Genomic DNA, 26,003 nt, shown 5'->3' on the forward strand with positions numbered 1-26,003 from the left:
GTGATTTGTACCTGATATACTCGGGGGTGTGTGTGTGTGTGTGTGTGTGTGTGTGTGTGTGTGTGTGTGTGTGTTGTGTGTGTGTGTGTGTGTGTGTGTTTTAAGGCATCCTTCTGTTCACAAGCTACCTAAATTAGTCACTTCCCAACCCTGCTCCATCAGTGGATGGGGAGGAAGGCCAAAGTCCCCCACAGATATGACAATTTGTTACACAAATACTATAAACACTGACAATACAAAGAAAACTGAGCAAAATTCTAGTGAGTACTTTTTATTTTTGGCAAAATGAAAGTTCAACTTCTTACACACAAACCAAACTCTCAGACTTCCAACTTTTACTGTATATATAAAAAGACAAGGCATCCTGGCCCCCAAGTTTTTAGGCATAAGACACAATAAAATGGTATCAAATTTTCAAGTTATACAGGCTAGCTGCAGTACACATACCATAAAAAGTTAACAGAATACACATTCAATAGTTTCAAGTGTACCTATGACACACAAATGTTCATTTTTTGTATCACAGTTTTTGAATAAACATCTTTTAAAGCATCCAATACACACATATCCATGAATAGGCACAACTTTATGAATTTCAGGTGTATACAAATAATTTGATTTCATATTCTCTTGATTTGGAATTTTAAAAAATAACCAAGAGGAAATGTAAAGTCTCAAAAAGTGAAATATATGCTATAAATTTCATAGCACACAAGCACATTATGATTAGGCAGATTTAAAATAGCTCCTAACTGGAATGATTTTTGAAAATGATATTAATATATTTTTATGTGTAAGCCAAAACAAATATTTTGGTGGGAGGGGGAAGTAAAAGCAAAATATATACAAATTGCTAGACCTATAAAAAGTTGGAATATTAAACCCACAAAATTCTTCAAAATAAAATATCCTGTTCAACTAGGTATCACTCCTATTTAATAGTTTAGTATTTTGATTGTTCAACAGTACTTTCAAATATACTTGTATTCTAATCAATGTTATTGAATTATCTTTGTTATTTCAAAATAGGAATGCCTAGACTATGCCAATCTTTACATTAGTAATTAGAGGGTTAAAATTTTCAGTCAAGATAAATCTTGTCCTTTAGCTTATAGTTTTAATGCAAATTAGGAGGTGGGAACTCATACTTTATTCGGCATTATTAGACATTTTAAGCTTTATTTAACTGTTTTCCTTATAAGCTATACAGATGGTATAGAGCAAGTCAATTTTCTTCCACACAAGAAATCTATTTTTTTCCTTGCACAAGATTACAGATTGGCTCTTGACCCATCTGTGAGTAAAAAGTGCTTTTTAAGCAGATATGCCCCGTTTTCATAACAGCAAACAAAAAAAAAAGTAAAGGCACCAAGGAGTATAGCTTACATTTTTAAAAGATAATTTTTCATGTGTCTTTATGCAAGTAACATTCCTCATCTAATGAAAGATATTACATCGAGTTGGTCTAAATGCAGTAACTCTGTGCAAAGTATGCAGTGGTTAAACTGGTGATTTAGGGGAAGTTCCCTTATCCTCACTATCTCTACCAGAGTAGGTAGGTGCTTGTAAGTTTGCAACAGAGTACCAGACATGCTATATATGTGAGAATTGATAAGAGCAGATCTGCTTGGGCTAGCTGTTCTTATAATTTTTTCTAATTGAATGACAGAAGCTTTTGATATGCTTTTGAGATAGATTTTTAAATGAAATATAAAGCCATTCACTTTTCAAAAAATATATACATATATATATATATATATAAAGGAAATGTAATTGGGAACCACATTTTAAAGTCTTGGATTTTAATTGGCATTATTTTAATTTTGTTTATGTACAAAGCAATTGGACAACCAGCAGCATTCAAAATATAGGACCAGCCCTGAAACTTACTTCTTGAAGGGAAAGTGCCATTTTTTAAACTTGGAAGATTCACCACCTGATTTTAGTTGATATCTTTCTTTAGTATATACAGCCATTAACTTCAAGAAAGCTGTTAAGGTTAGCTAATGGGTTTAGACTAAGATCTTAAAATGTGCAGAACATTACTTCAGATCACAGATAATAAAAAAGTTCTATTTGTTAAAAAAAAAAAAGAATTGTACCTTAGGTGGGAATTATTCAATAGCAATAGTCTATTAAAGTCTAACTTAACAGTTACTTCACAAGATCATGCTAGTAGATTGCCAATTCTAGCTAAGCCTCTAAAATCAGAGATTGTTTCTTTAAACATTTCCACTCTAAGCACCATGGGTCAAAAAAGCAAGGCAAATGGTTAAGTGACCCCTAGATGATTAATCAATTCAAAAAAGTAATGACTAGGAATATTTAATACTTAAATTGATTTAGGTCTGACTAAAGAACTATTAATTTACTGCATGATTGGGTGCTGAGTGTTCTAGGTCTGCTGGGTGAAGTTATTAATGATGCACCTGAGTGCAGTACTGTTGTATACAGTTAGATGGAATGTACCACAGGATGGAATGCAACAACTCAAAAATAAGTGTACCTAACATTTGAGTTCACAGTGACTATAAACTGAAATTGTTTTTAGAATAAACTGCTACTGAAGACTTGCATTTTCACTCACATTATTCTTTATCAGTGCTTTTGCATTTTTCTGACTATACATTCAGTAGTAATAGTACCTCCAACAGCAAATATATTTATAGAAAATGCATGGCAGCACATACAAGTTTCATTACAAACTTCGTTATCTTGTTCCTATGAGAGTAGCAATATTTAAACAGATGCATCAAAAATGATGTATTTATGCATAAAACCCAATAACAGTAAAAAGTAACATTAAAAAGTCCTTCCCACTTTAAGTTCCTGTCTAGACCCTAAAAATCTCAGATCTAGAAGAAAAAAAATTCTAAGGGGAAGGAATCTGTTGGCACCGATACACCTCGACCAAAATAAGCCAGTGTTTGCAGAGAATCAGCCATGTACAGAAAGGTTTAAAAACCTAACTCTCTAGTTTGTTTATACATGGGTTTACCAAAGGGAATACATGACCTCTTTCCCTCTCCTTCCCCTCCCAAGTACAGAACATGGAGTTTATTTTCCTTAATTTTCCCCTTCCCCTTCCTATACTTATTCCTAATTCTGTCTGATACCCAAAATTCCTATGCCAGAGGGCACATACTATAAATTGTGCCCCAAAGGATAATTTTTACCCGAATACATTGGACTTCGGTCTCAGTTTGAAGGAAGATGTGGAGGAGCTGCTTTTAAGGGACCTTTCCTCCTCTGATAGTGGTTGTTCAGGGTCCCTGAAAGAGGGAGTGCTGTGAATGATCTGTGTTCGGAACCGGATTTTGTTCAGTCTGGGTCTCATCCTGCTGCTGTTGCTGCTACCACCTAATGCTTTGCGACTCACTGACTTGCCCCCAGCTGACCCATCAGCCAAGGAGTGGTGGGAGTGGTGGTGGTGATCTCCCCCATCCTCCAGTACGTGAGAGAGTTTATATGTGATAAGATGTGAAGGGAGCACTTTCGAAAGCTTCCAGCGACCACCTCCACTATCCGAAGTGCTCTCTCCATCATCATCTTCCAGGGCGCCCACCAAGTTCTTGATCTCTTCTGCGATGCTTTGGCTCAGGTACTGAGAGGCCTTTTTCCCGCTGTAATCCCTAATGTCCACGTCTGCATCGTACGCCCCCACCAGTAACTTCACCACCTCCACATGTCCGTGCATTGCTGCTAGGTGCAGAGCTGTATAGCCTGCGCTGGTCCTGGCGTTGATGTTTACCGGTATCTGGTGCTTGTTGGCAAAGTTGACGAGCATGGCCAGGAGTTCCTGCTTTCCGTGTTTGGCGGCCCAGTGAAGGCAGGTGAAGCCGGTGATGAAATCACGCTTGGCCAGTAACCCAGGTTCGCAAGTGAGCAGTCCCTCCAAGCTGTCCCATTTACCATCCGACGCAGAAAGCATCCAGGCATGTTCCAGAGGGTCCAAGGCCACCGACCCGGTTGCGCTTCCTTCCTCTTCTGTGGAAGACGAAGCCAGGGAAGCGGTGTCCGAGTCTCCACCACCTCTTGCGGCACGGCCCGCTCCAGAAGAGCCCCCAAGATTGTTTCCCCCAACAAAGAAGCTCCTCTTAAGCTGCGGGGAGCTGCCTATCATTAGGTCCAGCAAATTCTTGCGGCCAGGTCTCGGAGTACTGATTCCTCCTGGGGAGCTGCAGTTGTCTCCCTCCTCCCAGTTTTTTGGGAGAGGCTCTGACTCTTCCACACCGCAGGAACCCTGCGGCAGCCCCCGGAGCAGAGGCACATTGCGTCTAGAGTTCTTCCTCCGCGCCCCGACGCCCAGGGGCTGCACCTGCCCCAATCTCGGCAGTTCATTCCTGCTGCTTTCACCCGAGACTAGTAGGGGTGGCAATTCCTGGTCCACTGACTGTCCACTTTCCTCAGGGTTGCCCTCTGGGAGCGGGTGGTCCCCAGGCGAAGGAGAAGCGCTTCCGTCTGGTGACTCAGGCCCATTAGAGGTAGCCGAGTTAGCCCCGTCCAAAGAGCTCGGGGCCTCCTCGAGCTCGGATGCTTCGGTCACCGAAATGCTGGGCACTACCTGGATAGATGCCTGCGGCGGTAACTGCTGCTCCTGTTCCTGCAACACAGGGTTAGGCTCTCCATTTCCGGGGGAGGCTGGTGGGCTCCCCGCATCCTCGTTTTTCAAGTCCGCTGGCCCGGCTGGAGGCGAGGGATGATGCTCACTGCCCGCCCCAGGATCGCCGCCCTTGAGGGACTGGGGGGTCGGGGCCCCAGCATGCAGAGGGGGAAGCGGACCACCTCCGCAGAACTTCTTCTTCAGGTACACGTACTTGGTCCCGTCCGCAGGGTCGGTTCGGACCGTGGCCACAGCGTTCACCAGCTGCTTGAAGCGCTCCCGGGCCCGGGCTCGTTGCTCGGGCTCGCCCCCCAGGGCCCCCCTGAAATGCTCCACCAGCTCCGCGTTGCGGGCTCGGCCCCCTCTTTGGGTGAGGAAGAGCAGCACCGCCTCCTGCTCAAGCTCCTCCATCCCTCTCCTCCCCTCCTCCTTTCTCCCTTGCAAAGGGACAGCGGGGCGGGAGGCGGCTCAGCCCGGCCCCATCGCAGGCGGGAAGGGCAGCTCGGCTAGGGGAACCTCCTGGAGAAAAGGGGGCGGTGGCTCGAATCCTGCGGGAGCTGGACTGCGGCCCCCGATACGCCGGCCGGCTCCGGGAGACCACCACCGTCTGCTCCTGCGCTCGGTGAGGCCGGCCCCAGTCGGTGCCTCCGGACAGAAAGACGCCGTAGTGTCGGCAGCTGTCTCCCGCAGCGGCTAGCTGGCCACCACCTCTACTAGCAGCAAAAGCAACAGCAGCCGCCCCAGACCCCGCCCCCTGCTCCCACCGCCCCGCCCTTCCCCTCCCTCCCTCCCCGGCTGGGCCCTCCCCACGGGCTCCGCCTCGCTTCCGGTCCCGCCCCCTGGTCGGCCAATCTCAGTCAGCGCTAACTGTGATTGCCGAGGGGGATATGGGGGAGGGGGCACACACATTCTTCCTACGTTCCCTTCATTGTTTTTACTCTGGACGTTCTCCCCGCTTTCAGAAAACAGACTCCGCCCCCCCAACTCTTCCAGACTCTCTTTTGTCTTCCTCCCTCTCCGAAACATCATGGGGTTCCCTGCCTCGAAGGGTGGTTCGCGGCCCAGAACGGTGGCGAACGGCGCGGATCTCTGCAGTGCCAGCACATGCCCCTCCCCCGTCCTCAGTTGGGCTCGCGCCCAGCGCCTGGTTGTCAGCCGCGTCATGCGAGCGCCCCCAGCTGGACAGAGTCTTCGCACACGAAGACCTCCCCTCTCCCGAGTCTCCCGACTTGGCCCCGCCCCGTTTCCACCTCCTCGTGTAGGCCTTTCCGCTAAGGCCCCGCCTCCTCCCTCCCTCGGGCTACCGCCCTCAATGAACTCCGCCCGGGTCTCCCGCGCTCCTCGGGGCTCTGGCTCCACCCCTCTCCAGCCCCCGGGATCCCGCTCTCCTAGTCCCACCCTCCCCCGGGAGGCTCGCGCCAGACTCCTTTGCGCCACCAGTTAAATTCCAGCTGGTGGGAGCCCCCCGGGCTGTAGTCTGGACAACTTGGGTTCCTCCCGTTTTATCTCCTCTTTATTTTGCTCCGGGGCTTCCCCTGCACCCTCTAAGGCTTAGAGGGCGCAGAAATTGCGGCTTATCCCGTATCCAGGATCCTGGCCAGCTGTAGGACATCCCCCGAGACCATGACTTCCTCCGATGTGGCGCGGCACACGGTAAGTGCCGTCTCCCGGGGCATCCTCACGGGAGTGGTGCCAATGCCTCCGTGCGCACCCAGAAGTGGTGGGCTGGCAGGGCGGCGGCGACTGCTCCGCGCCCAGAAGGGGGTGGCTTCGATCCTTGGCTGCTCTCTTCTGCAAAGTTGTCAATTTCGGAGACCCCCCCCTCCAGTGCCTCCCCCCCAACACACACCTCCCTGGGAATCACCCTGGACTTAGAGCCCCTTCCGCCCGGGTACTCCTCTCGGAAATCTCTGCCTTCTTTCCTCCCTTCCCACCCTCCGGCTCGCCCACTCAGCCTGTTCCTTTTGCTTCCATCTCAATTCCATCAGTTCTGCTTATAGTCACCCGAACCTCTTCTTCCCCCCACCCAATTCCCTCACTTCCAAGCGCGCTCAGGGGTCTCCCCGCTAGCAGTGGCAGGGGGCGCGCGCCGGTAGACAAAGCCCTGCGACCAGGGGGGCGGGGAAGCCTTCTGAGTCCAGGAGCAGGAAACTTTTTCTCTCTTGCAGAAACGGGTGGGAGCGATCTGTGTTGATTAGGTTGCGGGCCTTTTAGCAGAAAGCGGTACAGGGATATTAACTCACTCAGATGAGATGTCCAAACTCTCCTCATTCTACCACTGTGCATTAATATTAGGACAGACCTGTGACTACTTGGTGCAAGCTTTAATTAAGAAGGCAGGTTTGAGCGATGGAATTAGGAGGGTACTTTTGTACTCTGCGTGTTAGGGCTTTTAGGAAAGAATGGAATGGAAGTTTGCCCACGTTTATATTGGATAGTGGCCTATTCTCCTGTCTGTGGAAAAAATAAGACCTGAGATCTTGTGCTATCAAGCATTTGCTTAAGATTTTATGAGTATGGAAAATATATCTTGCAGTTTGAGAGTGTGAAAAGTTTAACTTGCAAATTTAATATAAGTAATAACATGTTTGCATGAACTTCAGTTTCTCTTGTTACCTATGGGATAAAACAAAAACCTGTTATCCTGGTATTCAGGGCCCAGTTTACCCTTTGGCCATTTCCATTGTAACAGTCCTCTTTTTGGGATCTCCTGGGCTGCTCTTAGACCGTATTCTTTATAGTGCCTTTGCCCTCTTCCCAGGCCTGGTATCTTTTCTGCAAATCTGGACCATCCTTTAAAGCTGGGATCCCTTTATGCTTCAATAAAGAGTACAAATATTTATTAAGCATCTACTACGGGCAGGGCATTGTATTAGGCATTAGGAATACAAAAGTAGGGGGAAAAAAGTACAACCCCAGTGCTTGATTAGTCTTTCTCTTTCTTCCATCACAGAAGTATGCAATAGGATATAATGTATAAAAACAATACCAGACAGAGGGGCAAGCCCAATGCAATGGTTTAAAATAGAGAGCTTTAAACTTCATCTTTATTCTCTCAATAGGCCTGTGAGGTAGTTCTTGGAAGGAGGTTTCCCTATTTTAAATATGAAGAAAATAAAACCCAAAAATTAAGTAAATGTGAATTCGGATCATAGAGATTTAGAAGAGGTCTCAGATCATTTAGTGTGACCTCTCCTTTAGGAGATGAGGAAACTGAGTCTTAGGGGAGGTCAAGTAACCTGCCTAACGTTATGCAGACAGAAAGCTGGGGTCTGAGGTGGATTTGAATTTGATTTCCCAAGAGTCTTGGCACTTTTCCAGCATACTCTCCACTATTTCTTGCTGCCACTTTGAACTATAGAAGCTAAGAGAACGTGAGGAGCTAGATATTACATAGCTTACTTTTATGTATCACCCTGTTTGCAAAGCCTGTTCTCTGTAACACTCTTTTAACTTAATTTTGCGTTTCTTCCCCTTCATCCAAAAACGTTGAAATTTCTTGTACTGTACATTTTTAAAAATCCTGCTTTGTTTTACAGCACTTTTCGGAGTTCCCATATAAGATTGTAAGATCCTTGAGAGCAGGGACTTTTTGTTTTGCCTTTCTCTCTATACTGAGAGAGCTTAGCAGCTGTGTCTGTCACAGTTAGTGCTTAATAAATGCTGGTTGACTGACTGTCTGACTACCATAAAAATAGAGTTCTCTCATTTTAGATTTGAAAACATGTGCATGTAAGCATGGTATAGTGGAAAGAGAGCCCTTGGAAATGGAGTGAGTTGAAATGTGGATTCAGTTCCTCTTTGACTTTTTAGCCAGATGGTTATGCTCCAGTCACTTGACTTTGCTTTCCTCATCAGTAAAATGGGGATGTAATGTCTACCTCATAGGCTTTTTGTGAGAATCTAGATAATGTTATGCTCTCATAGGATTATAATTTATAATTGGAAGATCCTTGGTGACCATCTCATCTGACCTTATTTTACAGATAAGTGCTTTGGACACTTTAGATGTTAGTTATTATTCTCATTGGATATTCAGAGCAGTACAACTAAATGCTGATTAACAAATGAGAGGTTTAATTAGCAGTAGACCTGGATGTCTAGTTCAGTTTCCTCTGTAACTTCCACAGGTTATAAAAATCTGCTATATAAAAATATGTTCAACTTGCTGCCCTCTTTGATCATTTAAGCTTCAGAAAACACCTTAATCTAGAACCTTTATACATACCTGAATCAAGTCAAAACTTAGTCCAATTGAAGCATTCTATATCAATACTAATTTTTCTTATTTCATGAGTATGCCTGGTTTCTTTTGAGTCTGACTTGGATTTTAAAAATCAATTTAATATCTCTATGTGTAATTTAAGTGTTTTTGTTTGTGAGCCAGATAATGTTCCTTTATCTGATTACTACTAAAGGTAGGGTTTGGAAGGTTTTGTTTTGGGTATTTTTTTTTGTCTGGTCCTTTGGGGAATGTCTTTTACAGGTTAGGGATTAAATCATACAGCCTGCTTTTCAGAGTTGGAACTAAAATCCAAGTTTTCCTGACTCTAGTGATACTATTTTCTATCCAATATACTGTACTGTCTCTCACGTTTATTGCTGACCTCTGTGATTGCAGCAGGACTTTGTGTTTTTTAAAGTCCAGAATGCAAGCGCTTGATTGAACTTTTCTGTCTTTGGAGAGCTACTCATAATTTTCCAAATGACAGTTTTGTGTCTATTGACTACTTCTGAATAGTATTATAGAAATCTCAATTTCTTTTTCAGTTGTTACAAGTCTTGGATTCTCTCATTCTTTTTCATTTCCTTTTTAGTTTAATAGGTATCTGCTTAATTGAAAAGCTTTCACAACTATTTTCTTAATTTTCTCTTTTCACCCTCAAATACTTTGTCAAACTACAGAATTCATGCAAATTCCTGCATCAACAACTTTTTGCTTTGATTATCAGACATTTTGGCTACTCTGTCCTGTCTCCCTTCACACCTCCCTCCCCCCTCCCCCAATCCAATTCCTAGCCATCCTTCAAGATTGGGCTCAAATCTCACCTCCTCCATGTAAGCTTCCCTTACCACTTCAGCCAGCCATGATTATAGTACTGTCTCTTGCCTATGAACTCACAGCACTTAATGATTATCTAGCACTTGATCACATACTACTTTATGACATCTTTTGTAATGTCATTATTGACTTTATGTGTATATGGTTTTTCTCCCCAGTAAATCTGTAAACAACTTGAGGGCAGGAAAAGCTATTAGTTTTGTTCTGTAGATAGCACCTTATTCCTGGATGGTATTTGCTGAATGAATAAATTATCAATTTTTTTACAGGCAGCCAGGGGCTTTAGTTTGTCTGTTCTTTAAACTCCTCTAATGTCATACCCTCATTGTGTGCTGTCTTGTCTGTATTTTCTAGTTTATTCTAATTCTTTATCACATGCTAGCTCTTTCTTTTTCCTAAAGGAAAGTTTGATATGTAAATAAGTAGGCACAGAAAATACGCCTCTTTGTTGAGGCAGAGTATGTTGACATAGAGGGTACTGGAAATAACCTGAATCCCCAAATGTAGAGGATCTTCATAATCCCTAGTAGCCTATCTTTGCATAGGGGATAGAAACTGTTATGTATCAGGTGCTTGTGTTTAACTGAGTTGGCTAGGGCATTCTGTTAATGAGACCATGTTTGTTCTGAGCATAAGACTGTTCAATCTCCTTTACCTTTTAGATGATTTAGAACAGAAAATTTTCCAGGATCATGGAATATACCTTAATCCCAATAAGATATCTTGCAGTTAAATGTTGGTATTCATAAGGGAGATCTGGAAAAGTGAATAGTGCAATTCACCACAGCAATTGAAACACCTTAAAATATTTTATGTAATTTTTGTATGGCTATCCTATAAGAAATACAAGACTTGAATTTTTAGCACAGCATTATTGGACTTTATATTATATTGCAACAGGAAACTTAGTAGATTGAATGGGGATGGGGTGGGGAGCAAGGGACAGTTGCTCTATTCCTAGCATCATTACTAGATGTGTGATTTTGGGCAAGTTAAGAAACCATTAGTGCTTCAGTTTTCCTCTGTGGAATGGAGTTTATAATTTTTCAACTAATATGGGAAGATTAGTGGAATAATCCTCACAAAAAGTCTTAGTCTGATGCCTTTATTGTGCAGTGTAGGTAAGGCTGTGCTTTTGAATGTTTGCCCGTGGAATGGAAACTCTGGCAGGTGGAATGGAAACTCTGGCAGGTCCTGTCAAGTCAGAGACTTTTTTTTTTAAGATTTGAAAAGTTTTGCTATAATTAACTCTTTGATAGAAAAATGGTAGATTACCAAAGGATCTCCTATTATGTGTTACATTTTGTTCAAAATACTTAACTCCTACTTATTTTTATTAATTTATTTTGATTTATCAATAATCACTTCCATAAGCTTTTGAGTTTTAAAATTTTTTCCACCTCCCTCCCCAAGACGGTGTGTGATCTGATATGGGCTATACATATACATTCTTCTTAAACATATTTTCACCTTAGTGATGTTGTAAGGAAGAATTAGAACCAATAGGAGGAATCATCAGAAAGAGGAAACAAAACAGAACAGGAAAAAAAATAGCAAATAGTATGCTTCAATCTGCATTCAAACTTCATAGTTCTTGCTTTGGATATGGATAGCATTTTCCATCATGAGGCCTTTGGAGATGTTTTAGATTCTTTTGTGGTTGAGAAGGGTTAAGTCTATCAATATTAGTACCTAACATACTATGTTATTCCCTTCTTGAGCCAAATCTGATGAGAGTAAGATTGAAATTGTGCTCATCTCCCTCCCTTCTTTCCCTCTGCTGTAATAGGTTTTTGTGTTTTTTCCTGTAATGTAATTTACTCTTGTCTGCCTCCTCCTTTCCTTTTCTCTCAGTGCATTTTCTTAGATCAGATTAATCCACTTACTTGGATCCATTTAACCCACTTGATTAGATTTTTTTTTATCTTTACATCAAAGTCAACTTAAAGCCACCCAATTTATGTATACCCCTTTTAACACGATGTAATAACAATACAGTTATCAAGAGTTAAAAATGCCTTCTTCACTCATAGGGATGTAAACAGTTTGCCCTTATTAATAACATGTTTCTTTCTGTCCCAGTTACCTTTTTTTGCCTCTCCTGAGTCTCCTGAGTATTTGAAGATCAAATTGTCTCTTGAGCTCTGGTCTTTTTATCAGGAAGGTTTGAAAGTCCCCTGTTTTGTTGAATATCCATCTCCTCCCCTGAAAGATCATGCTCATTTTTGCTGGGTAAGTCAGAGACTTTTTAAATAAGGGTTGGCAATGGAACCCTTTGGAGGACTACCTAGTTAAGGTGGTAGGGACTTAATATCAGGGTTTTCCAATCAAGTGATGAATTGTTTTGACCACAACAACTGGAAGGTGGTCTACATAGGCAGACCTCAAATTAGGTAGGTCTCAAATTCTGGGAGTTATGAGAAGAAAATAGTGACTTGGGCCAGTCCCCTTACCCAGTATGTCTGAAATCCGATAGAGGCCACTCTTTCAGTGTCTGTTGGACACTACCAGCTCCTTTCTCCTTCCCCACATCTCTAAGGCCTGGACTGTGGTCTTTATGTAATAGCCTTCTGCTTGGTCTCTATGCCTCAAGAACTTCCTCATTCCAGTTAAACTTCCACTCAGGTGTCAAATTGATCTTTTTCAAGTGCAGAGCTGACCATGATCACTCCCTACCCTTATCTGTTAGTAAACCCCAGGTTTCTTATCACCTCCAGGATCAACTATAAAATCCTGTTTGATGTCCAAAGCCCTTCAGAACCTGGCCAGCTCACATCTTTCCAGATTCTTACACCTTACTTTCCCCAACCCTATGAACTCTGAAATTCAGTGTCACTGACTTCATTCCTGTTTTTCACACACTTTGATTTATGAGTTCTTAACTTGGAGTCTACAATCCATGGATAGATTTCAGGAGTTCTCTGAAATTGAATGGGGGAAAAACTACCTCTTTATTTTCACTAACCTCTAGCTGAAATAAAGCATTTCCTCTCAATTATTTAAAAATTTTTTGAGAAAGATTCTATAGGCTTTCAAAGGAATCTATGACACCAAAAAAGTTAAAGAGCTCCTAACTTAGATGAAGTTAACTAACTGCTTTTGATATTCATTTTAGGAAAGAAGACAACAAACACTAGAAGGAGTAGGGTAGGTCCTTCAGTTTCAAACTGGATGGAATTAGAAGTTTATCAACAGCAAGGTGATCCTACATAGCAATTTGTAAAGACTATTTAATGTAGAGATGGGTTCTATAGGCAGGGGGAATATCAGGGAGATGAAAGTTTGGATCCTTGAAGTATGGGAAATATGAAATAAATAGAAAAACATGAGAACAGTTCCTGAATTCCTATTCTGATTAGGGGAATGTGAGGTATTTATGTCTGAAACAAAGAAACAATTTTAAGGTAACATGTAACTGTTACAGTAGTACACACTGTACAACAATGATACTTTTTAACAAGTACCTATTTTGATGGCTCACTGTTGTCAGAAACATTATCAAAAGTATAAGGGCAGAGGCCATAGTAGTTAGAAAATAACATTAAATATTATCACCTATAATGAATATAATAAATATGTCTAAAAAATAGTATGTATCTGAAATCTTGGGCAGAGTAAATGGGTCAGAGTTAGAAAGGAGGAGAAAGCCCACCCTTATGCTCAGGTAAACAACGGAGGAAGCAGCAGAAGGAGTAAAGGCTCATTGTCTAGCTTTAGAAATTCAGTAATTTTAATGTTCCTTTCCTTTTTTTTAAAAAAAAACATTTATTTATTATTTCTCTGGGGCCCAAATACAAAGCCTATTTTTGAAAGCTATTTCTTAAGACAGATGTTATTTTAATTAGTCATTTTATGGCGGAGGTCATCTCTTTAGACCAGAGCCCTATTGTTCTCCCTTAGAACGTCAGCTTTTGATTGTAGATGATGTCTTGGATCTTCCCTCTTATTTTATAGGTGAAGTACATAATAATTGTCCTGTACATGTTTAGGGTAGTAGGGATGGTAATAGCTATTAATAATAGCTAGGATGTATATATGATTTAAGGTTTCAAAGCATTTTACAGGCATGATCATATTTTATCCTCGCAATAACTGTGGGAGGTGTTATTATCCCCATTTTACAGATGAGGAAAATGAGGCAGGCAACGGTATGTGACTTCAACAAAAGTTGCCCAGAACACAGACTCATCCTAAGTTCAAGCTGGATCTTGAAAAGACTTGTTGTCCTGGTATACAACCACAGGCCTCTTGGAGCTCTGGGGCCAAAATGACACTGTTGGCTCCTGTTCTTGATCTTATGTCTTAGATGCATGCCTCTTTTATCTCTGAGACACTTGGAGAAGACTACATCTGAAGAACATCTGGAGAAACAATGACCCCTAAAATCTCTTCTCCTGTTCCTACTTTTATAGGCTTACAGTAATGGGGTTCCGGTTTCCTGTGTACCTTCTTGAAAATTGTAGCATCACTAAAATGTGACACTGTATCCCTGTACAAACCTATCTACCAGAGCCCAGAAATGAGTAAAGACTGCAATGTGGATTAGAGAATGATCACTAGAAAGTCGGGCACCTAGGCTATGCACCATAAATTTGTTGGATGTTTATAGGTAAATCACTTCTGGCCTTTAGTCTTCTCTAAAAATGAGAGGGGCTGGATTATGTGATATCTAATATGCCTTCTAGCTCTATAGTTCTGAGTTGAGGGGGGTCTATAGCATACAACCTTGTATCATATTAAAGGAAGTGACTTTAAGTGCCTACTATGTACCAGTGACATAGATTCCTAAATTCTGGTATGATTTTAAGACAGCATTTGGAAGTCTAACATGGCTACCTCCATCTCCTCGCCTCCCTTTTAATGGAATTCCAGGGGATACCTTATAAGTTTTTGGGAGTTCTGTAGAATAATTTAGAACCCACTGATTCTCTGGATAGGCCATTTTTATCTCGAGACATAAAGACTACAAGAGAATTAAGATATACAGCTAGTTTAGAAACCTGTTCCCCAGTGTCTCATGATCAAGCTTAGGTGACATGATAAGTTTGTATGAAGTAGTGAATTTTGGTAATATTTGGTTAAGTTGAGTGCTTTGGGGAAAATCATAAAACAGTTTGACTATGAGGAACACCAATGAATAACTCCCAGCTAAGCACCGTAAGAAGTACCTCTATTTTTTTTTATTGCTGCCACTTTAAATAAGTGAACCAAGAGCCAATATAATAGAAAATGACAATTCTACCTAAATTAATCTATTTATTCAATGCCACACCAATCAAACTACCAAACAAATTTTTATAGAGCTTGAAAAAAACCACAAAATTCACCTGGAAGAATAAAAGGTCAAGTATAATAATATCAAGGGTATCAATGAAAAAAAATATGAAAGACGGTACTCCAGCTGTACCAGATCTCAAACTATATTATAAAGCAGTAATTATCAAAACAGTCTGGTATTGGCTAAAAAATAGTGGTGGATCAGTGGAATAGATTAGGTACACAATACATTATAGCAAATGACCATAGTAATATGGTATTGATAAACCCAAAGATCCAAACTTTTGAAACAAAAACTCATTATCTGATAAAAAATGCTGGGGAAAATGGAAAACAGTATGGCAGAAACTAGGTATAGACCAACATCTCACACCTTATACGAAGATGTCAAAATGGGTACATGATTTACTCATTAAGGGTGATACCATAAGCAAATCAGGAGAACATGGACTGGTTTGTCAGATCTATGAATAAGGGAAGAATTTAGGACTAAAGAAAATATAGAGAGCATTACAAAGTGTAAAATAGATAATTTTAATTATATAAAATATAAGTTTTTGCATAAACAAAACCAACGCAACCAAAATGAACAGGAAAGCAGAAAACTGAGGGGGAAATTTTGCAGCAAGTATCTCTGATAAGGGCCTAATTTCTCAAATACATAAATAACTGAGTCAAATTTATAAAAATACAAGTCATTCCCCAACTGATAAATGATGAAAGGATATGAACAGGCAGTTTTCAGAAGTCAAAGCTTTCTGTATATATGTAAAAAAATGCTCTAAATTACTATTGATTAGAGAAATACAAATTAAAATAACTCTGAGGTACCACCTCACACCCATCAGATAGGCTGCATGTCAACTTAGAAGACCTCACATTATATTTTGTTAAAACGTTTCCCAATTATATTTTAATCTGGGTCAGTGGCACTTTGACACCTCTGCTGAAGATCACCAATCCTAGTTCCAGACTAGCTCTTATAGCCGTTATTCAGAGATGAAACTCCTGTGGAGAAGGGGCTGGGTAACCCCATCAGCTACCAACCAACTGCCATACATAGGACAGGCAAGCCAACCTAGCTAAAGCAGCAACACAAGTCAAGCAACGTCACCACCTTCTCTCATACCTGGATGGAGACAGCCTAGGACCCTGGACCCAAGAGCCATAGGAGTGGCAGTACTTCCAGACTGGTGCCCTCAGCCATCATCTTGGGAAGTGACCTCTATAGAGATGCAGCCTAACAACTGCTCCTGCAGGGCTATATTCAAAGGTATCAAAGATCCCGAAAAAAAGTTTCTTGCTGCCAAAGTATTTGGCAGTGTAAAACAGTTCACCATCACAAAGTGACATGACTTTATCACTGGAAATGCATTAAAGTGGCATTAATCTCTTGCCAATACTGTTAAAGGACCATGGGACCTTGCCATTTGACAAGGAGCTACAACCTTCCAGATGGGATGTCTCCCCTATCAAAATGTGATCTTGAGCACAAGGGCTGTCTTTTTTCTCTTTTTGTCCTGAGCACTTTGTGCAGTGCTTTGCATGTAATAAACACTTAATAAATGCTTTTTTCACTCATTCATATGTACATTAAATGACACTACTTCTTAGGCACTTTATATCTTTTAAGAAAGTTTGAAGTATTGAGGGAACAATTTATGGGAGTGGATAGTGGTGATTTTCAGATTTCCCCATGTTTTAGTATCATCTCCTTTCATGTTAGCTTCCTCCCTTAGACTGTCAGCTCTTTGAAGGAAGGTACTGTCTTCCTTTTGGTGTGTATTTGTATCACTAGTCCTTCTCAATGTCTTCATTGCCAATGCCTATCAAACATATAGTATATGCTTAATAAATGCTTTGTTGACTGACATTAGGAATTTCACCTTGTGGAGTGGTTATTCTCCCTGTAATTCCCCTTGTGGATAAAAGATTGAGAATTTTTCTACAAGAAAAACCATTTTAATCCCCAATTTAAAAAAATAACTGCCAAGTAATGCCTGGAAAACATTAACTTTACAAAGCTATTTATAATCTTTCTAGGTGACTCAGGCTTCCTGATCAAAATACTTGCCCACAAGGAGATTATAAGAAAGCTTTTGGCAGTCCCCAGAAGCTCAGGAAATGAATAAACAAAGGGGGATATTTGATATGAACTTTGAGTAGAAAAACTTAATGAAGATTATAAGGAATTTTCCTATAAAAACTGCAAAACATCCTGTTGTCACGTATTCATTGTCTTGGAAACAGAATTTGCTTATCAATCAAGTTGCTTATTAAACAGTGAATAGACTAGAAAAATAAGCCATGCATATTAACAGGTATAATAAAAGCTGAAAACAAATATCAGCCAGGGTTTGTTTGGTCATGTGAGGTCTCTGATTAATTAGATTGATTACTTAAAGTAATCGTTCTCTAACTACCTAACACTATCATGGGTATAATCGCCATAGTCATTATTAGTTTTACCTACTTTTTAATACCTCTGAAGTCGATAGCCTAAGAAGAAGGCTAATTGTAATGGTGATTTTATGACTGCAAATAGTTTTTCTCTGGCCTGGAGCAGATGTTTCTCCCCTGTCCAAAAATTTAAGGCTCCTTTTGTCTACCAATTAAACCCTATACTCCTCTGTCTGGTGTTCAAGTTCTTCCTTAATCTTGTGGAGGTCTACCTCTTTGGATCTATATCTGTCCATATATATGGTCTTATACATATATGTATATATAAATATACATATGTAGTCTTCCTATGCCCTTACATGAAATTTCTCCCTAACAAAACTGCTTCACTCCTCTCCTCCTGTCCCTAGGGTTTTTTTTTTAAACTTTATTTTATTTTCCTAGAGTCTCTGCAGGAGCAACATAGGGGAGAAAAGGGTTCACAATATTCATTCAGTAAACATTTATTAGGTACCTACTATGTGCCAAGAACTGTGCTAAACATTGGGGATACAAAAAGAGGCAAAAGACTCTGCCCTCAAGGAGCTTACAATCTAGTGGGGGTGACAATATGTAAACCAAATATATGCAAAGCAAGCTATATGCAGGATAAATAAGAAATAATTAAAAGAGGGGGAAGCATTGGAATTAACAAGGTTTAGGGAAGGCTTCTTGTGGAAGGTGAGATTTTAGTTGGGACTTAAAGGAAGCCAGACTGATCAGAAGTTGGATTGTAGGAGGAGCATTCCAGGTATGGAGGACAGCCAGAGAAAATGGCCAGAGCTGAGAGATGGAGTGTATTTATGGAACAGCCAAGAAGCTAATGTCCTTGGAGTACATGTTGGGGGAGTAATGTGTAAGAAGACTGGAAACAAAGAAGGGGACTAGACTGCGGAAGAGCTTTGCATACTAAAAAGATTATTTTGTATTTGCTCCTATAGTTAACCGGGAGCAACTGGAGTTTATTAAATAAGGGGTGGGGTGATAGAATCAGACCTGCCTTTTTTTTTTTACTGAAAGAATCAATTATTATGTTCGTATAGTTCCTGCCTTTGTTTTGGTAGGTGTATTCTCAGGTATTTTATACTGTCTAGAGCTCTTTTAAATGGGGTATCTCTTACTATCTCTTCTTTATGTTTTGTTGGATTCTGATTTTTAATCCATATTCACTTTCAAAGTTGTGACAGTGAATTTCTCTCCATCTTATTTTTATTCAGTATTGTTCTTCTCAAGCCTATCTTTTTACCCTATCCCTATTAGCTTATGCTTTCCCCTTACCCTCCTATTCCTTTTGTCCCTCCTTTATTGTGTCTCCTAGTCCTCTTATTTCTTTATAAGTTTAGAATACTTTTATACCCTTTTAGATACATATATGTTGTTCCCTCTTTTACCCAGATCAGATGAGAATGAGGTTCCCCAGCATTACCAGCTTTCCACCCCATTTACTTCCTCTGTATCAGTTCTTCTTTTCATGCCCCATTTTTGAGATGATTGCTCTTTTTTTTTGCTACCCAATTTTGTTTTTTAGGTCACCCCATTGTACACAACTCAGCCCCAACCTTTCTTTCAAACTATCGTAGTAACATTGACACTCATAAGAATACTGATAACATTTTCATATATAAGAAATAAACACTTTGACCTTAATGATTCCCTTATAATTAATCTTTAATATTTTCCTTTTATTTCTTCTGGATCTTTTATATTGAATTTTCCATTGAATTCTGGTCATTTTGTCACAAAATACCTGAAAGTCTTTCAGTTCATCAAATGTCTTTTTTTTTTTTCAGTCAGGCTTATACTCAACTTTTCTGGGTAAATTGTTCTTGGTCACAACCCTAGTTCTTCTGATCTTTAAAATATAATGTTCCAATACCTTGGAGTCTTTTAGTGTAGAAGCTTCTAGGTCCTGTGAAATCTTGATTATATCTCTGCAGTATTTATATAGTTTTTGTCATTGTTGTTGCTTGCAATATTTTCTCTTTAACCTGGGAGTTTTGAAACTGGCTAGGACATTCCTTTAAGTTTTCCCCCTGGGATCTCTTTCAGGTGATGAATGGTAGGTTTTTTTCTATTTCTTCTTTACCCTCTTGTTCTAGAACTTCAAAGCCATTTTCCTTAATTTGTTGTAATATTGTATCAAAATTCTTTTTGATCATAACTTGCAGGGAGTCCAGCATTTCTTACATTGTCTCTCCTTGATCTATTCTCCAGATCAGTTGTTTTTCTAATGAGATGTTTCAGGTTCTAATCTATTTTTTTTCTACTTTTGTTATTTCTTGGTATCTTTTAACATCATTTGATTCCTCTTGTCCAATTCTAGTTTTCAAGGAGTTATTTTCTTCCTTAAGATTTTGGACCTCTCATTCCAACTGGTTAACCTTGTTTTCATAATTTTCTTGGATTGCTTTTTTTAAAAATTTTATCTTGATCTCTCATTTATTTTTGAAATCCTTTTTAAGTTCTTCCAAGAACTCTTTTTGGGCTTGTGACTATTTGACATTACTTTTTGTGATAGGAGTGGCTTTTTTATTTTAACTTCATTATTTTCCTCTGAATACGAACCTAGATTTTCTTTTACACCATACTATCTGACGTCTTGATCTATATCTGGCCACTGGACCCAGATGGTTCTGGAGCAGAAAGTGAGGCTGATGATTTTGCACAGCCATCCCTTACTTAAATCCAATTCAACTTCATGTCATAGCATCACCTCCCTGATATCATGGTCCTCTTTGGGAACCAAGGAAAGTAGCAGCCTCCATGAGGAGAAAAGAAGCTGCCTCTCAGGGACCGAACTTCCAGTTGGGCAACATGCTTGCTTCCTTCCCTCCCTTCCTTCCTTCTCACGCTTCCCTCCCTTCCTTCCTTTCTGCCCCTGTCTGCCTCTCTGTTTGTCTGCTTTTCTGTCTTTCTGTCTTTCCATTTTCTCTCTTTCTCTGTGTCTATATAGGGTATCACACCCTTGCCTGCTGGTGCTCTGCCCAAAGGGAATGTAAATTTTAATCTCTGAAACTTTTTTCTCTTAAAGACTAGCCTTAACCCCAAATCACACTCCCTCATTGATTGGCCAACAGCAGGTCCCAGCCCATGCCCTGCTTGGTCATTGTTTCAGCCCTGATTGGCTCAGAATGAATGTAAACAACAGTTGTTTCCATTTTGCCCAGAAACCCTGAGGGCCTTCCCTTCCTAGATTTTTTTTTTCCAAAGAGGCCATTCTTGGCTCTTTAAGCCTTAATCACTGGTCGCCTCTGTCAAACTGAGAACCATTAAAGACCGTGGCTTGAAAAGGCCAAAGTCTCCCCCAGCATCCTGGGCCATCTCCAGTTGTCCTGTTCCATATCTGGCCACTAGACCCAGATGGCTCTGGAGGAGAAAATGAGGCAGGCGACTTTGTACAGCCCTCTCTCACTTAAATCTAGTTCACTTGCATGTCATGTCATTATCGCCCTGATGTCATGGTTTTCTTCCAGAACAAAGGATAAACAAGTAGTAAGTTATCTATGATCCAGTTCATTTCCCTTGGCTTACTCATTTTTATTTTATTTTTTTAGCAGCTTATCATCGTAATCAGGTTTTAATCTTGAGTTGTGGATCATGGAACCCCAGACCTTAGGTCCTTTTTACTGTTATTTTCTGAATTCTGGGGGCCCAACCTCAGGCACTCCTCTCCTCCCTTAAGCCACAGTAAGATCTTCCTGCCACCCTGTCCTGAAAATGTTCTTGTTCCTTGCAGTGCCATCACCACACTCACTGGGTGTGTGCTCGCTCCTCCTTTCCAACAGTCTGGTCAGCATCTGTAGGCCTGGTATCTGGAAACAGTGGGAGTCTTTCACTCTTCTCCACCCCCCTCCCTCCCAGCTGTCTGATCCCTACATTGTTCATTGGGTGAAAATTCATCAGGTGAAAATCCCTTGCATGTGCTCTGTGATCTAGTGACACTGGCTTTTTGGATGCTTCTTGCACATGACATTTTGTTTTCTCTTTCTTTTCTATCAGCTATTCCTTGTTGCTGTAATGTTCTCTTTTCTCACCTCTGCCACCATAGCTTCCTTCAAGACTCGTCTCAGATCTCACCTTTCAAGAGAGGACTTTCCGCCAGTGTCCCTCCTTCCCTTCCCTCTGAGATTATGTCCCAATTACATCTCTTCTATCTATTTGTCTGTCTATCTAGTAAACAACCAAGTATACACAAAATACCTAGATATATAGCTACACACATACACACACACACACACACACACACACACACACTGTACCTCATTGTTTACATGTTTATCTCTATTTTGTGGGTACCTGGTTGTTTACATGTTGTGTCCCCATTAGAATGTGATCTCTGAGGGGAAGGATCATGACTTTACTTTTCTTTGAATTTCCAGTGCTTAGCACTGGTCAGATTCACAGTAAGTGTTTAATAAATGTTTGTTGACTAATCTAGGTGAAGATGTCCATTACTCAGTTGTGGGATTGGAATTTATGAGAGAGTTAGGGTTGAAAAAATATGTTTGGTAGTCATCTACTTAGAGGTAAACTAATGGAAACTGTTAAGATCACCAAAGGAGACAGAGGTGAGACAGAAGAAAGGAAGACCTAGAACAGAACCAACCCACAGTTAGCTGGTAAGAGATGGACGATGGAACTGCCTATGGTGAGTGACTGTGAAGGAACAGTCAGGTAAGAAAGAAGAGAATCAGGAAAGAGCAGTTTCACAGAAGCCAAGGAAGGAGAGAGGATAAAGGAGCATATGACATGTATCACCACCACTTCCCCCCCATGCCGCCACCCCCCCACCCCACCACACACACACACCCAGTAATACTGTAATATAAACTTAAACATCCCTGGGTCTCTTCCTTCTCTTTGCTTTTACTTCTAGGGTAAATTGCTAATTTTACCTTTTACAGAAAATACTCGAACAAAGACACAATGAAACACATTCTCTGCCCTCAAGGAACTTGTATCCTTCTGGAGAGATATGATATGTAATAGAAATGGAACTATGATTTTCATAATCGATATGATATGTGTAATGAATATACCAATAGATTAGATTTTTTGGAATTTCCTCTCTTGTGAGTCAAACTTACAATGCAGCTTAAATGATGAATCAAATTTTGACAATGCTCACATATATTGATTATTATAAAAATCATAATTCTCTTCACAGTAATAATAGTAAGATGATTTTTTTTGTTCAGTCACATCTGACTCTTCTTGGCAAAGATACTGGAGTGGTTTGCCGTTTCCTTCTCTAGTTCTTTTACAGATGAAGGAACTTAACTCTAAGTGACTTGCCCAGGGTCACATAGCTAGTAAGTGTCTGAAGTTAGATTTGAACACAGAAGATGAGTATTCTTGACTGTAGGCTCAATGCTCCATCTGCTGTGCCACCTAGCTTCCAGATAAGGCGATAGCAAAGTGTCTTACAAACAGTATCATTTTATCTTAACAACCTTGAGGAGTAGGTGCTATTTTTGCATGGATATACAAGTTTATGCCAAGTAGTTCTAAGGGAAAGAGAACACTAAAAACCCAAGATGAAAGGGTGAGGAAAGGCTTTTTGTATAAGAGGTTGTACCTGAGTTGTACTTAGTAGGAAGCTTGGGGTTCTGTGAAATGTATGGGGTGCAATTAGGCCAATTTCACTAGGAGGGAAGGGAATTAGCATTTATATAGCACCTACTATGTGCCAGGCACTATGCCAAGTGGGTGTCAAGTCTGCAAGGTAGGAAGAGTGTGTGAAAAAGTAATATAAAGAAAAACCAGAGAGGTAGGTGGGAGCCAGATGGTGGTGAGACTTCAAAATGCCAGACTGAAGGTTTTATGTTTTATCTGAAAGACAATAACCAACCATTGAAGATTTGAGTGGGAGAGTGGTGATATGGTCACTGTGAAATGACATCATATCTATACTTCAGAAATATCATCTTGACAGCTTTCTGGAAAGTTGGTTTTTGGGTATGTATGTACTCTACAAATATTTATATAATATAGTGAGTGCATAGAAGGCTGGCTATTCAATGAGAAGCTGGGTTTAAGCCCTGTTTCTGACACATGGCAGTAGCAATATGACCATGGACAAGTCACTTAGACTCTCAGTGTTCTAATGATGTAAAATTCAAAATAGAAACAGATCACTATGGGCTGCAGATTGGGATTAAGTGACTTGCCCAGGGTCACAAAGCTAGTTAGTGTCAAGTGTCTGAGGTCGGATTTGAACTCAGGTCCTCCTGACTTTAGGGTCCAGTGTTTTATCCACTTCACCACCTGGCTGCCCCCCATATTTTTCTAAATCAGTTCATCATTTCCTATACCACAGTAGTATTCCAACACAATCACATCCTATCTGAAAGAAAGGTTGTCTAGGAAAGTTTCTTCACAATTTTCTGTATTCCCTCTATTTTTGGCTACATTGGCTTTATTTGTATAATAAATTTTAATTTAAACTGATTGAAATTATTCATCTTATACTTCAACAATGAGTTTAAGGTCTGAATCTCCTTCCTTTTCATCTTTTTTCCCTGGTTTCTTTGACATTCCTGACCTTTTATTCTTCCAAATGAACTTTATTTTTTTTTCAGTAAGATTTTTTAGTAATTTAATTGGGTTGACATTGAATAAATAGATCAGTTAGGTAAAATTGTCATTTTAAAAATATTGGTTTTACCTACCCAAGAACAATAAATATTACTCCAGTTATTTAAATCTGACTTTATTTTTATAAAAAATGTTTTGTGTTTATGTTCATGTAGTTTCTATGTCTGTTTGGCAGGTATACTTTCAGGTATTTAATACTGTCTAGTTATTTTAAATGGTCTAAAACAATATTGAATAATGTTGGTAACACATAGTGTATGTCATTTCCTTATTTTTCTCTTTTAATTAAATCTATTTTAGCTTTAACTTTGAGATCATGATTACTACCCCTAGGTTTTGGGGTTTTTTTACGTAATAAATTCTACTTCAGCCTTTTATTTTATCTTTGTTTATCTCTCATTTTTATTGTGTTTCCTGAAAGCAACATATTGTTGAATTCAAAATTTTAATCTGCTATCCTTTTTCATTTTATGGGTAATGTTATTCCATTCCATTTTATGGGTAAATTTATCCCATAAGCTATAATTATATATTGTGTATTTCCTTCCTTCCTGTTTTTCCTTACTTTCCTTCTCACCCTATTACCTTATCCACCCTTGCTCCTCTAATTTGCTTCTATCCTGCCTTCCTATGCCTTAACATACCCACCCTTCTAAGAGTTCTACCCTTATCCTCTCTCCCCACCCCATCCCCTGTCCCTCTTATTTCTTTCTGAATTTAGAAGACTTTCATGGCATCTGTCTGTCTGTTGTCTGTCTATATCTATATCTATCTATATGCTGTTTCCTCTTTAACTCATTCGTGATGGGTTCTAGCACTACCCACCCTCCCCCTGAATTACTTCTCCTGTATCATTTCTTCCTTTCATCCCTCATTTGTATGAGATAATTACTCCTTTTTATCTCTCCCTACACAGTTTTATTTTTTTTAGAATTACCCCATCATACTTGGCTCAGCCCAAGCTTTTCTTTCAAACTACCTAAATAATGATGACAGTGATAAGAATACTGATAACATTTGCACATATAAGAAGTAAACAATTTGACATTAGTTATATTTGGTCTTTAATGTTTACCTTATATTTCTCCTGGATCTTATATGTTGAATTTTAAGTTCTGCCGTTTTTGTCGTAAATACCTAAGAGTCTTTCAGTTAATTTTTTTTTCATTCAGGATCTTACTTAGCTTTGCTGGGTAAATTACCTTTGGTCATAATCCCATCTCTTTTGCTATAGGAAATATAGTATTCTAAGACCTACAGTTCTTCGATGTAGTAGTTGCTAGGTCTTGTATAATTTCTTATTGTAGTTCCATGATATTTAATTTTATTTTCTTATTGCTTGCAATATTTTTTCCTAGGAGCTGTGAAACTTGGCAATGATATTCCTATAAGTTTTCTTCTTGGGATCTCTTTTAGGTAGTGATTGGTGGAATTTTTCTATTTCTGCTTTCCCTTCTTGTTCTAGAACTTCAGGGCAGGTTTCCTTGTTTTTTTTTGTAAAAAAAAGTTTTTTTGTAATATTGTATCAAGATTCTTTTTTTGATCATAACTTTCAGGTAGTCCAACTAATTTTGGATTGTCTCTCCTCAATCTCCTCTCCAGATCAGTTGTTTTTCTGATGAGATGTTTCAAATTCTCTTTTATTTTTTTCATTTTTTATTATATTTTTTATTCTTTTGATTTTGTTTTATTATTTCTTGGTGTCTTATAACATTATTAGCTTCCCTTGCCCAATTCTTGTTTTCAAGGAATTATTTTCTTCCTTAAGTTTTTGGTTCTCTATTTCTAGTTGGTTGACTTTCTTTTCATACTTTTCTTGAATTGCTCTTATTTTTTTCCTGATTTTTTTCCTCGATCTTTCTTATTTGATTTTTATAGTACTTTAAAGTACTGTTTTTGGACTTGGGACTATTTGACAGTTCTCATTGAAAAAGGAGTGGATAACTATGTAGTATTAGCTATCTATGATTGGGTTCTTTCTCCTTTGCTAACTCATTTTTATTTTTGTTTTGTTTTTAGCAACTA

The 26,003-nt window shown here is 39.8% G+C and overlaps 2 protein-coding genes across 2 annotated transcripts in view; one reads left to right on the forward strand and one right to left on the reverse strand.

The window, feature by feature from the left end:
- Positions 1–255: 255 nt before the first annotated feature.
- On the reverse strand, positions 256–5,335 carry SOWAHC (sosondowah ankyrin repeat domain family member C). Its single transcript, XM_020965204.2, has one exon. The coding sequence runs from the start codon at positions 5,012–5,014 to the stop codon at positions 3,173–3,175; it is 1,842 nt and encodes a 613-aa protein (XP_020820863.1). The 5' UTR covers positions 5,015–5,335; the 3' UTR covers positions 256–3,172.
- Positions 5,336–5,968: 633 nt separating this feature from the next.
- The window catches only part of SEPTIN10 (septin 10), a 53,783-nt gene continuing 33,748 nt past the window's right edge, over positions 5,969–26,003 (forward strand). Inside the window, exon 1 of the mRNA XM_020965205.2 lies at positions 5,969–6,256. Coding sequence (XP_020820864.1) covers positions 6,227–6,256 — 30 coding nt within the window. The 5' untranslated portion in view covers positions 5,969–6,226. The remainder of the gene's footprint in view (positions 6,257–26,003) is intronic.

This window comes from Phascolarctos cinereus, unplaced genomic scaffold (genome assembly GCF_003287225.1).
Source record: "Phascolarctos cinereus isolate Bilbo 61053 unplaced genomic scaffold, phaCin_HiC Scaffold_7;HRSCAF=346, whole genome shotgun sequence".
In the NCBI taxonomy this organism is placed as follows: domain Eukaryota; kingdom Metazoa; phylum Chordata; class Mammalia; order Diprotodontia; family Phascolarctidae; genus Phascolarctos; species Phascolarctos cinereus.